The sequence below is a fragment of the Herpailurus yagouaroundi genome, unplaced genomic scaffold (genome assembly GCF_014898765.1).
Source record: "Herpailurus yagouaroundi ecotype Mexico unplaced genomic scaffold, PumYag 295, whole genome shotgun sequence".
NCBI lineage: Eukaryota > Metazoa > Chordata > Mammalia > Carnivora > Felidae > Herpailurus > Herpailurus yagouaroundi.
Window position 1 is genome coordinate 236,131 of NW_024412512.1, and position 13,203 is coordinate 249,333.

The window sequence follows — 13,203 nt, forward strand, 5'->3', positions numbered from 1 at the left end:
GGAAGGAAGGAAGGAAGGATGGAAGGAAGGAAGGAAGGAAGGAAGGAAGGAAGGAAGGAAGGAGGGAGGGAAGGAGGAAAGGAAGGAAGGAAGGAAGGAAGGAAGGAAGGAAGGAAGGAAGGAAGGAAAAGAAAGAAGAAATGGCCAAGGAAAGTTCTAGGTCTAAACCCAAGGAGATAAGAGAGGGACCAAACACCACACCCATGCTTCTGGGCACAGCCGGGAAATTAGCAGACGGGCTGGATTTCCCAGGGTGCCGTGGGCATCACCGCTGCTCGTCTGGGTGTGCTGGTGGTATCGGGCAGGAGGCTGGGCTGGGGCAGGTTGGGAGTTAAATGGGGCTGCAGGGAGGAGGCTCCTGAGGAGCTGACCCTCAAGTAGGAGGGAGGGCAGTGAACGAGCCAGGTGACCAGAGCATCAGCAGAGAGCACAGCCAGGGCAAAGGCCCTGAGACAGGCCTGGGGCTGAACACGTGGGGGCACAGAGGGCATGCCTGGTGGAGAGTTCACCCGGCAGGGGGTGGGGTCCTGGAGGACATCTTGGCTGAGGGGGCAGTGGGGAGCCATGGCAGATTTTGAGCAAGGGAGGCTCCTGACCTGAGTTAGCAGGTCCCCCCACTCCCTGCTTTGAGATGCTGTTGTTACTGTTACTGTTTTGTCACAGTATGTTCTGTCTGCATCCCGCCGGCCAGGACCGACACAGGCAACAAGGCTGAAGTGATTGTTTGCCGAGAGCAAGGGGAGCCCACCCAGAAGGCGCCCACCGACCCCACAGAGGGGCCCGACCCGGGGTCCTGCCCTGGCGCCCCGGGGTCCCACTCAGAGAGCTCAGGCACTGAGGGGATGGGGGGGGCCCAAGAGGTGGCTGTGGGGAAAGGGCCCGGGGCCCCTGCCGCACCTGCAGCCCCCATGCCCGGCCACCGACACCCCAGGACCTGAAGGGGCCCCTGCAGCCCCAGGTCCTCCAGCTGTGGTCCCCGTCCCACCGGCATCACCGAGGTCCCACCCCAGAGTACCTGGAGCTCCCCTGCCCTGTGAGCCCTTCATCATTACTCATCCCCTGCATTCTCCCCAGGGGTGGGTCCTGGAAAACGACTGAGTGCCAGGGAGTCAAGGGCAGAGGACAGCTGCAGGGGCCCCAGACCTCTTTGCCAGGTTCCTGATGGACGCCAACATTCCTAAGATACTGACTCGTGTTCACTCAACTACACTTATGTCAGGCTGGCTCCCTGTGGCTGCTCAGAAGCATGTACATGTTAACCTGTTGCACGCTGACAGCGAACCTGAGGGCAGTGAGGAGCTTTCCAGACGGGGACACGGACGCATGGAGAGGCCAGCTGTGATTGCCGCATAAAATCACGTGGCCAAGCGGGGAGTCGGGATTTGAACCCAGGCTCCAAGAGGGGGCGCCGAGGCCAAGGAATTATACAGAATTATACAATTCCATAAACCTGAGGTGTTGAATTTTGGGGTGTCTGAGTCTGGATGTCTTGGGTTCCGGGAGGTTGAGTGCCTAGCACCCAGGTCAGCAAACTATCTTCTGCGAAGGGCCAGAAGCCAATGTTCTCAGCCTCGCGGCGGACAGAGCACTTAGCTCACCGTGTGACACAACGGCAGCTGGAGACGAGTGGGCACAGCTGAGTGCCGATAAAACTTTTGTGCGACACACATTTTAAAATTATATGATTCCCACGTGTTGCAGAGTACTATTCCTTTCACCCACTTAAAAATGTTGGAGGGGCACCTGGGGGGCTCAGTCGGTTAAGCATCCGACTTCAGCTCAGGTCGTGATCCCGCGGTCCACGAGTTCCAGCCCCGCGTCGGGCTCTGGGCTGCCGGCTCGGAGGCCAGAGCCTGCTTCCGATTCTGTGTCTCCCTCTCTCTCTGCCCCTCCCCTGCTCACACTCTGTCTCTCTCCCTCTCAGAGATAAATAAACATTTTTTAAAAATGATGGTTAAGAATGTCAGAAAACATCGTTATCTCAAGGGCCAGACCAAAAAAATAAATACATAAATCTGGGATCTGGATTTGGCCCCCCGGGTCCAGAACAGCGCTGGCCGATAGAAATTTATAAGACCAACCGGACCCATGGTTTTAAATTCGAAGCCACATGAAAAGGACTAAAAGAGAACAGTGTTAGTAATACGTTTCACATAACTCGTTATCTTGAAAATATTACCATTTCAACATGCAACGTATGTGAAAAATTCCTGAGGTGTTAATTTACACCCTTTTCCAAATCCGGGCTGGGCTTCCCATGCCCAGCACGCCTCACTTCCCACGCTGACATAGCGTGGAAACACTCAGGCGTAGCTGGGGTGTGCAAAACTTACACCAAACAGCAAAGCGCGTATGTTCCCGGGTTGTTTCAAATCTCCTCAGATGTTTTCCCCAAATGGAATTTACTTCTAAGTCAGGATGAATTAAAATCTAGGACGAAGCGTCTGCTCCCTGGCGGCCGGGGGATGGGGGGGCCCTGCCTCGAGCGCTCACTTGCCCCGAGAACTTGCCCGAGAGGGCACGGCGTGGACGTAGGGCTGCACACACAGGTAAGCGTCCCGTCCATCTTGTCCGTCTCAGAGCCTCCCAGGGCAGGGTGGGGTCCCCAGAGTCACTGGCGGCTCCTGGACAAGCACGGGGGGGCTGGGCACGTTGCTGGCAGCCGCTGACCACCGCAGCCCGGGGCAGGGGCCCAGGGGAGCGGCTTGAGCCGCCTTCCCGCCACCAGCCGCACAGGGCCCTGGGTCCCACGGATTCCCATGCCCCAGCAGGACCCGCAGGGGGGCCATCTGGCTGCCCCCCCCAGGGCCCTGCCGCCCTCAGAGCGCCCCACCTCGATACCAACAATCCACATTACTCCCACACTCAGAGCTGCACCTTCCCGTTGTTGGCTCCCCGCCATGCACTGGTCCCCCCTTTCACAGATGGGGAAGCTGAGACCCAAAAGGGAAGGGACTCACCCGAGACCACCGGCTAGGACTTGAACCCTGAAGAAAGGACCTTCAGATGGAAGGAATCGGAAGGGTTGACAGATATCCAGGAAGTGGGGGCCAGGGAGGTGTGTTCCTCGGGGAAGGGGTAGGGGTGAGTCACCTCTGAGCCCTCACAGACCCCAACCAGCTGCTTGTCACGTGTGCCAAACTCCTACTCATGCTTTTAAACCCCGTCTCCCATGTCCCCTTTTACATGCAGCTTTCCTTGACACCTCTCGTGGTGCCTTGGCTTCCCTCCAGTTTCCTTCATCCCTCTTTCAGGCTTGTCTTTCTGTCTTGTACCTGCTCACAGGGGCAGGGGTGGGGTCTGTACCTGCCCACAGGGGCAGGGGTGGGGTCTGTACCTGCCCACAGGGGCCAGGGGTGGGGTCTGGGCCTGCTCACAGGGGCCAGGGGTGGGGTCTGGGTCTGCTCACAGGGGGCAGGGGTGGGGTCTGGGCCTGCCCAAGGGGGCAGGGGTGGGGTCTGGGCCTGCCCACAGGGGCAGGGGTGGGGGTCTGGGCCTGGCTCAGTCGTTCTAGGGACGGGCTGGACCAGAGCTAAGGTCTCCTGTGAGCCAGCATCTCCTAGCAAAGGGACTGCCCCAGAAGCCAGGCTGGGGAGCATTTGAGGAGTGAATAGTCGGGTGAGTGGATGAATGAGGGAGAGTGAGCTGCTGAGTAAGTGAATTCATTCATTCCGTCACCTATTTGTGAATTTATTGATCTATCGGTACAAGCGCACGCCGCCCGTCGAGAACCACGTGCGTGCCCGGCCTGGAAAACTTGGCAGCCTCAGCCGTACCCCAGGACATGTCGACCTCTCGTCTCTGTCCCACTGTCTCCCCACTCCCTGTCATCCCTCGGTGGGACATTCGAGGCCCCTTGTCATTGCTCGCCTTCCCCGGCCCATCGGGTTGATCCCCACGTGCTTTCAAGCACTGACGGTCTCTGCAGGGCTTGGCCACCTTTGGTTCTGCCGGGAACACTATCCCTTTTGGGCTGGCAAACTCCTACTCATCCATCAAAGCCCCAGCTGCAGCGGCCCCTCCTTGGAGGAGCCTGCCCTAGTTCCCTAGTCCACCACCCAGCTGTGGGAGTCCCAGGACCCGGGTGGACCGGGAGGCGCCTCAGTGTGACAGAGAGGGGTCCCCGTCCGTACTCCAAGGTGCCAGAGTCCCATCCAACAGCGCCCCCCTTCGCGTCCTCGCGCAGAGGGGCAAACTTAGACGCAGGAAGGGTGCCGGCGCCGCCTGGGGTCTTCCAGCAGGGAGAGGGCAGGGGGGGCCTCGTCTGGGCCGTCCGGAGCCCCTGCCCCTCCCCGCGTCCGCTTCCCGGCGGCTCGGACGGGACGAGGGGGCCCCTCCAGCCCTGGGGACGGGGCGCCCCGCCGGGGCGGGGGCGGGGCGGGGCGGGGGTCGGGGGCGGCGAGGGGCTCAGGAAGTCTGGCCGCAGGAATCCGACGCGGCCCGGCCTTATAAGGACAAGTGCGCGGGGGCCAATCAGCGGCGGGGGCGTGGCGCCGGGCCCCGCGCGTCCCCCGCCGCCCCGCGGGCTCGTCCCGTCCCGTCCCGGCCCGGCCCGTCCCGCCGCCAGCCATGAGCTCCACGCAGTTCAACAAGGGGCCCTCGTACGGGCTCTCGGCCGAGGTCAAAAACCGGGTGAGTGAGGGCGCGCCCTCCGCGCCCGCCGGGCTCCCCAACGTGGGGCGGGCAGCGAGCGCCCAGACCCGGGAGGAGGGTGGCCCTCCGACCCCCTACCGCCCGGGGGCACCCTCCCGAGCCCCCCTCCCGGCCCCAAGTGTGGGGGAGCGGTCTGGCATCCCCCCCCCCCGCATCTAGGAGTGCTTGGGTCTAACCCCTTCCCCTAGCGCTCCCCCACCTGAACCCCTCCCTCACTCTCAGCCCCACGGCCCTTCCCGCGTTTCCAGGCCCGAGAATGCCCCGAGGGGACCCCAGCAGCCCCCCCTCCTCATTCCCCGGCCACACGGGCTTCAGGCGGGGAAGGGGAAGGGAGCGGGGCCAGTCCACCCTTGTTTTCCAAGGGTGTGGCCCCCCCTCAGGAATTTCCCCACCTCTAACACCTGGGGTGGGGGGGGGCAGGACCAAGGGGGAAGTTGGACCTGGTGGGGAGGGGGTGCCCCTGCTCAGCTGCTTCTTGCTGACTTCCCTTTGTCCCCATCTGGCAAAGTTAAGGTGGTGGCAAAGGCGTGTTGAGGACGCTGGGGGTCCCGAGACCCGGGATGGGGCCTGGGGGAGACACTGTTTGAGAAAGCACTTGTTGGCTGGCTCAGAGAGCAGCAGACACTTCTGGAGGGTCACACAGCGGGTTCAGCCTACTGAACCGAGAGCAGCGGGTGATCCCTGACCCAGGGAGATGGTCCTGGCCCGGGCCAGTCACTCTGGGCCCTTCCAGCAGGAGGGGAGCTTGTCCCTCCCACCGGGCACCTGGGAATGTGGCCCCACAGCCAGCAGCCCCCGGGAGCCTGCCTGGGCATGTAGAAGGCATAGCCTTGCCAGCCAGGGACCGGCACCTGTCCCACTGGCAGCCCGGGGATCGCGGACAGGAGGGGGACCGCGAGGGCCTCCTGAGCTCCGAGGAGCTGGCCTCAGCCCCTCGGACAGAGGGAGGCTGAGCCTTGGGGAACTAAGGCACAGTGAGCAGGCTAAGGCCCCCGAGCCTTCCTGAAACCGCCTTCTCCACTCCAGCAATCGCTGGATGGGGTGACCGTTTACACCGCCCGTGCTGGTGCTGGTGAGTGGCCCACTCAGCCCCAAGGGAGGTTAAGAGCCGGGTCTGTGTGTGGGGCTCCCGAGAGATGTCACGCGAGCTGCCCAGAACCACACACGGCCTGCGAGCGGCAGAGTCAGGGCTGGAACCCAGACCTGCTGCACCCAGTGCCTGATGGCCACCCCCCCTGCGTCTCCCGGGGCGGCAGGAAGTGGGTGAGGGCGTGGCACCCGGCCCCGTGCGCAGGCAGTTTCCGCAGACAGAAGGGGCAGGTCGAGACCTGCTGTGTCTGGGATGAGGTCAGAAGGCGCCCGGTGACCAGCCCTCGGCTTGCAGGTCCGGAGAATGGGCAGGGCAGTGACTAGCTTGCCAGGGTCACTGGGGCCGCGCCAGAAGGGGAAACCAGCTTCCCGTGGCTTCAGATCCACGCCGCGTCCACTTTACCAGCTACTTAAGAGGAGGTTAAGACCTCTGGACACCTCTGCCTGGCCCCCCGTGCCTCCGTTTACCCCTGGCTGGATGGCATGAAGGCAGGCTGATGTCCAGCGTCCCTCTGAGCAGTCACTCAATTTCCGGCCGGCTGGGGGGGGTCTAGACCTCTGGGAACAGCTGGTCCCGATTTAGCAGGGAGGCAGCGGCTACATTCCTGGCAGTTTGCCGCCAGGCGGGGGGCGGAGGGGGGAGGCGGGAGGCGGCGGCCGCGGGTGGGGCTGGCCGGGCGCCTCTGCCCAGGACCGCGGCCCCCAGGAGCCATCAGGGGCCAGCCCCGCAGGCATGCGCGCTGTCCGGACCAGCTGGCCTGTCTCAGGCTCAGCTTCTCCTTCTCAGGGCAGGGCCGCGGGGCTGTGGGAGCCGGGAGATGGGGGGTGGGCCAGGAGGATCGGGTTAGCGGGCCAGCCTCCCCGCCTTTGTCTCTGCTGTGCTCTGGTCAGCTCAGCCCTGACCCCATGTCGTGAGGTTTCTATGCAGGAACCAAGAAGTGGGGCCCAGTTCAGGAGGCCCTGACGCAGACAATTCTGCACAGCTGGGGAAACTGAGGCACAGGGTGAGAACTGCGTCCATGCTCATAAGGGAGTTGGGAGCAGAGGTGAGAGTAGAAGTGGGGTCTGCAGAGGGTGGCTCTGGGGTCCTGGTCCCCTGGTAGGGGTGGAAGGACAGGAAGGGAGAGCGTCCAGGGCAGGGATCTGTGTGGGCAAATGTGTGCGGGCATCTCAGCAGCCGCCCTGGGGCTGTCCGTGTCTGCCCACACACTGGCTTGGGTCCCCCTGACTTGCTGTGGCTTCTCTGGGCCCCAGCTATCCTGGCTTTCTTGGCCTTGGGTGCCCCGAGGGAAACATGGGGTGTGTGTGTGTGTGTGTGTGTGTGTGTGTGTGTGTGTGAGAGAGAGAGAGAGAGAGAGCGCGCGCTGGTGGGTAATGGGTGTGCGCTGATGGGAGACCGTGAACATTTTTGTCCATTTACCCAGGGACTGTGGAGACAGCACTGAGCTGGGCAGCAGAGTTTGAGGGGTAGATCATAAGCAAGGAGGTATATCGTATAAAGGTAAAAGCTAGAAGGAAAATAAGGCAGAGTGCGGGAAAGAAGGGCATGAGGAGGGCTTTCCTAGCCAGGGTCCTCAGGGAAGCCCTCTCCAAGGAGGTAACCTTCAAGCTGGATCGGTGACTAGGTTGAAGGGAGGGACCCAGCCATGCAAACATCTTAGCCAAAAGTGACAGCTTGTGCAAGGGTCCTGAGGCAGTAAGTGGTATGGTCAGTGTAAGGAGCAGAGAAAGTTTTAGTGGTTCCTCAGTAAGTTTAACCTAGGGTTACCATGTGACCCGGCAATTTCAGTCCTTAGAGACACATCCAAAAGAATTGTATGTGAATATTCATGGCAGTGTCCTTCACTGTAGTCAAAGGTGGAAGCAACCCAAATGTCCATCCATGGATGAATGGGTAAATACAACGGGTCCATCCACACACTGAAACGTTACTCAGCCGTAAACAGGAGTGAGGCGCCCGCACCCGCCGCCCCGCGGGCGGACCCCGAACACGCGACGCTCAGGGAGGGAACCCGACACGAGAGGCCACACGGGGTGTGAGTCCACGTGTGTGAAATGTCCAGAACAGGCTCGTCCACGGGCAGGAAGGGGCTCGTGGGGGCCAGGGGGTGGGGCGGGGGACAGTGCTATTGGGGACAGGGTTTCTTTTGGAGACATGGAATGTTCTGGAATTAGACTATGGCGGTGGTTGCGCAATGTTGTATGTTAAAAACTACAGATGGTTTACTGTTTTTTTTCGAGAGCATGCTCACGAGCCAGGGAGAAAGAGAGACAATGTTAAGCAGGCTCCACACTCAGCGCAGAGGCTAATTCAGGGCTTGATCTCACGACCCCGGGATCATGACCTGAGCTGAAATCAAGAGTTGGATGCTCAACCGAGCCACCCAGGCGTCCCTGAGCCGTTCACTTAAACATGGTTAAAATGATAAATGTTATGTTATTGTTATCTCACCACAATTTAAAAACCGCAACAGAGGGGCGTCTGGCCGGCTCAGTCAGTAGAGCATGTGACTCTTGACCTTGGGGTCGTGAGTTCCAGCCCCATGTTGGGTGTAGAGATTACTTGCAAAAAAGGTTGTTTTTTTTAAAGAAATAAAATAGGGGCGCCTGGGTGGCTCAGTCAGGTAAGCGTCGGACTTTGGCTCAGGTTATGATCTCATGGTCTGTGGGTTCGAGCCCCGCGTTGGTCTCTGTGCTGACAGCTGGGAGCCTGGAGCTGCTTCGGATTGTGTGTGTGTGTGTGTGTCTCTCTCTCTCTCTCAAAAATAAGCATTAAAACAATAAATAGACAGACAACAGACAAGAGCGGGGTTCTCCAGTGCGGGGAGAGCAGGGCGCCGTCATGGCGTGGGGGCGGGACCGGAAGGAGCCGAGAGCAGGTGTCTGTCGCCAGAGGTGGGGGCGTGTCTGAGCCTGCGAAGGGGGAGCGGCCCCGCCCTCCCGGAGCTCCCCAGCTGACCGCACCCCGTGTCCTCTGCTCACCCAGCTCCTGTCCAAATATGACCCCCAGAAGGAGGCCGAGCTCCGTAGCTGGATCGAGGGACTCACCGGCCTCTCGATTGGGCCCGACTTCCAGAAGGGTCTCAAGGACGGCGTTGTCTTGTGCACGTGAGTGCGGTGTGGGCAGGTGCCGGTGGCCCTGACGGTGTGCGCTTCGAGGTCACACGGTCCCAGGGCTGGCTTTCCCCGCAGCGCAGCGGGTCTCGGGTCCCGCTTGTCTTTCGCCTTCTCGCGTGGCCGCTCGGGGGCGGCTCTCTGGCAGCCAACGTTCTCACCTCACAGCCGCCCTCGGGTGGGAGCCTCCGCGTTCCTGGGCCCTTCCTCCATGCGTCCTGCGTCCTGCGTCCTGCTCGGGTGGCTTCGGACATCCCTGGGCGTGCAGGTCCGCAGACTCGCCCCCCACGACAGTGGTTGCCACACTCTGGCCCTCTGCTCCCTTGCGGGTGAAGATTACATCGCAGGCGGGGAAACTGAGGCCCGGAGCGAGGTTGCTTGGGAAGGCAAGAGTGTGGCAAGAGTACAATTCGTTTCTCGGGTCTCTGAGGCTCCCGTGCGCTAACAGAGGGTCCTATCCCCCCTCCCCAGACTCATGAATAAGCTTCAGCCGGGCTCTGTGCCCAAGATCAACCGCTCCATGCAGAACTGGCACCAGGTGAGGCGCCCGCGGGCGGCAGGAGGGGGCAGCTGACCCACCACGTGTGGTGTGGTGGCCGGGTGGCCTCACGCTCCTTCTCCCCCCTCTCCCAGCTGGAAAACCTCTCGAACTTCATCAAGGCCATGGTCAGCTACGGCATGAACCCCGTGGACCTGTTCGAGGCCAACGACCTGTTTGAGAGCGGGAACGTGACCCAGGTGCAGGTGTGCCTTCTGGCCCTGGCCGGGAAGGTGAGGCTCAGAGACGGCACCAGGCACCTCGGACTGCGTGCTGGACAAGGCAGGCACGGTCCACCCAGTCACGGACTCACGGTCTCAAGGGAGGAGACGAGGAACAAATCTTTTACTTAAAAAATAAAAAAACCAACCTTACATCTGAGAGCAGTTTTAGGTTCGCAGCAAAGTTGAGAGGAAGGTGCTGAGATTTGCCGCGTGCCTCCTGGCCCCGCGCGCACGGCCGCCCCATTGGGTGGCACTTTGTCCCTCAGGGGACATTTGTCACAATCCGCGAAGCTCCGCGGACACGCCATTGTCAGCCAGAGTTCATCCCCGAGTCACTCTGGATAGATTAGAAATACGTTACATGTTGTGGGAAACACCCTGAGCACAGGAGGATCCGGCCAGCGTGTGGGGTCTAGTGACCAGGAAGGAGCGAGGGGCAGGTGTCCCTGCCCGGCGAGCTGCTGGCGGGTCGGGTAGGAGGGGTTGGCAGTGAGGATGCCCCCCAGCCCCCCGAGTCCTTGTCCTGAGCTGTCAGACCGCTGGTGGCTGAGGCGCTGGGTGGCTGGTGGGTGGGGTGGGTGGGAGCCCGTCCCCGTGGCTCTCCCAGAGTTGCACAGTCTGGGCCCGGTGCAAGGGTCTCCGCTGCCCCCCACCCCTTTGATGCTCCCAACACCCCTCCCCTCCAGGCCAAGACGAAGGGGCTGCAGAGCGGCGTGGACATTGGCGTCAAATACTCAGAGAAACAGGAACGCAACTTTGATGATGCCACCATGAAGGCGGGCCAGTGCGTCATTGGGCTCCAGGTGGGCTCGCGGTGCCTCTGACCCTGGCCCGCCCCGGTGGGGTGGGGGCTTCTAATGTGACCTGGGCCCGATGAGCCCCGTGTCCCCTCAAGTTCAGGGCGGGGTCTAGAGGCCTGGCAGGGGCACCTGACCTCTCCTGCCTGCCTCCCTGCAGATGGGCACAAACAAGTGTGCCAGCCAGTCGGGCATGACAGCTTATGGGACGAGAAGGCATCTGTATGACCCGAAGAACCACATCCTGCCACCCATGGACCACTCAACCATCAGCCTCCAGATGGGCACAAACAAGTGTGCCAGCCAGGTGGGGCTCCCCGGGCTGTCCCCATGCGTGCCTGTCACTGAGAGTCCCGCTCCGGAGTTCCCTCCGACCTCTCTGCCAGCTTGCTGTGTGTCCCGGGGAAGTTACCAGCCGGCCCTGTGCCTCACCCACCCACCCCCCCCGCCCCTCAGGATTGCCCAGGGGCTCCGTGCAACCCTGGTATCTTCGGATCTGCTGATTCTCACTTTCCTGCCACCTGGCATGTGCCACTACGATGGTCTTGGAAGTCTTGGGTTCTTGGGACGCCTCGGCCCTCACCTGGGGAGCTCCCTGGCCGGCAGGGAGAGCCAGGCCCATACAGTCGGCACAGAGGGCGAGAGAGGGCGTCCAGGCAGGGCTGGGGGGGACCCACGGGAGCCTGCGCTAGGTTCAGACCCAGATGGAGTTGGTGCCGGGGGTCAGGGGTGGATGTGGCCTCCGTTGGCCCGCCTCCGCCGGCCTCAAGCTGTCTCTCCTCCTGTGCAGGTGGGCATGACGGCCCCCGGGACCCGGCGGCACATCTACGACACCAAGCTGGGGACCGACAAGTGTGACAACTCGTCCCTGTCCCTACAGATGGGCTACACTCAGGGCGCCAACCAGAGCGGCCAGGTGTTCGGCCTGGGCCGGCAGATCTATGACGCCAAGTACTGCCCGCAGGGCCCGGCGGCCGATGGGGGTGCGGTGGCTGCAGGCGACGGCCCAGCGGAGGCCCCGGAATACGCCCCCTACCGCCAGGAGGAGGCGGGCCACTGAGCCGCCGGAGCGGGGCGCCTCCCCACATCACCCTGTCTGCTTCTCGCGTTTTTCTGTTTTGTCTTGTGTTTCTGCTTGTCTGTGGGGAAGGGGCGGAGGTAGATCGGTGGGCGGGGCGTCCGCCGCAGCACCTCCCGCCAGCGAGTTTCCCAGCAGGCTTTGGGCTGGCCTGGGGGGTGGAGGTGTTGGGGGAAGAAACCTGGGCAGGGAGGGGCCCTGCCCCGTATGGTTTCCGGTCGCCTTTCTCTCTCTTCCCTTTTCTCTGCCGATCAGTTTGTGGTTTCTGTGCCCACAGAAGCTTCGGGCAGTTTTAATGAAAGAAAAATAATATTTTTTGCAGGGGAGTGGGGGGCGGGGTTTGGAGATGGTGGAAGGAGATGCCTCCGAGAAGGAAGCAGGTCCCCTGGGAGAGGGCAGGGCCACAGTCCCCAAGTATTTTAGGTCTTGTGAGGACCTAGCAGTCTCAGACAGTCACCCGTAGCCCGCCCCCCCCCCCCCCCCCAGGGCCTAGCGGAGAAACTGAGGCCCAGGCAGGACAACAGAGTTCTGCCTGGTTGACACAAAGCCAGGCCCGCCCCCCACCCTTCCTCTACTTGTCCCCATTCCTCTGCCAAGTACTGCACAGGGATCCCCACCCGGAGGTCCTCCCTGGGGACTGGCCCCCATCCAGGAGCCCTGGAACCAAGAGATAATGTGAAATGTCAACTGTGGACCAAAGGCAATAAAAACCTCTTTTTAGGAAGAAACTACTGGGAGAGTTGGGAGTCTGCGGCAACCTGGGGGTGGGGGTGGGGGTGTGGCGGGGGGCCCTGGGGGTGGGCACTGGACCAGCATCTAAGGAGGTCCTCAGGGCTGCGCGGCGGAGCTAAGAGCGGAGGCCCAGGGCGCAGGTGAGTGTGGGTCGAAAAAGTGCTTTGCGGGTCAGGACCTGCGTGGCGGAAAGAGGCGGGCGGGCCTGCCTGCTGGCTAGAAAGGTGAGCCCCGCAACCCCGTGTCCCAGCCCACAGACAGCTCCACCTGCAGCCCCCAGGGGTTGCTCGGGCTGTTCACTAGGCCCACAGTTCCGGAAGCGGCAAACTCCTACACATCCTCAAAGCCCCAACGCCAAGCCCACCTCCCTTTTCTCAGGGACCCTCCCAGTATATCTGCTTGCTCCCCGGTCAGTGCCTTCAGAGCTGTGGGGTCCATACACGTGCTTCGTCTTCACCATGGTCTTGGGAAATCTACCCAGTCTTCTAGAAAGGGATTCGGAGGTATTCCTCAAAATGCAGTGACCGTTATGACCCAGGACTCTAATCTTGGAATGCTGGCCCCCCCCCTTCCCCCTTCCACCATGGCCGGGCCCACTGTAGGGACCAAAGGAATGTTTGTGGGATTGACAAATGATGACCAATGGAACCCCCACCTTGTGGGTGGACAAGTGGAGTCCCAGGGTCACGAAGCGAGTCTGGCTAGGCCGGGGTCCCCCAGAATAGAGTGGGGAGAAAGGGACCTCGTAAGACGGGGAGCTGCTGCACTGCAGGCGGGTACGCAATGTGGGGAGACAGCCCGGCCGGCCTGCCGGGGGGTCGGCCAGCGCGGGGTGAACCGGCGACCCAGCGCCCCAAGGCGACGCAGCAAGAGGAGAAAGGCCCCTTTAAGAAACCCGGCTCTGCGCGGCCTCCTTCCACGGCGCGCGTGGATCGGGCGGGCCCGGCCTGTGAGTGGCAGGGATGGCAGCCAATAGTA

General features: G+C 61.9%; 1 protein-coding gene across 2 annotated transcripts; it reads left to right on the forward strand.

Moving 5' to 3' along the window:
* The first annotated feature begins 4,499 nt into the window (after nt 1–4,499).
* CNN2 (calponin 2) lies at nt 4,500–12,224 on the forward strand. Of its 2 annotated transcripts, none has more exons than XM_040461870.1 (7): nt 4,500–4,632; nt 8,729–8,850; nt 9,328–9,394; nt 9,490–9,627; nt 10,305–10,421; nt 10,576–10,722; nt 11,206–12,224. In XM_040461870.1, exons 1-7 carry the CDS (start codon nt 4,570–4,572, stop codon nt 11,473–11,475), a joined length of 924 nt encoding a protein of 307 aa, XP_040317804.1. In that variant the 5' UTR covers nt 4,500–4,569; the 3' UTR covers nt 11,476–12,224. The 2 variants fall into 2 exon arrangements, with proteins under 2 accessions (XP_040317804.1, XP_040317805.1); XM_040461871.1 differs by having other exon boundaries at nt 10,696–10,722.
* The last annotated feature ends 979 nt before the right edge of the window (nt 12,225–13,203 follow it).

Coding starts and splice junctions, on each gene's coding strand:
- CNN2 (XM_040461870.1), top strand. CDS start 4,570: ATGAGCTCCACGCAGTTCAACAAGGGGCCCTCGTACGGGCTCTCGGCC. Junction 8,851..9,327: donor GACGGCGTTGTCTTGTGCAC/GTGAGTGCGGTG, acceptor CCCCCTCCCCAG/ACTCATGAATAAGCTTCAGC. Junction 9,395..9,489: donor CCATGCAGAACTGGCACCAG/GTGAGGCGCCCG, acceptor CCCCTCTCCCAG/CTGGAAAACCTCTCGAACTT.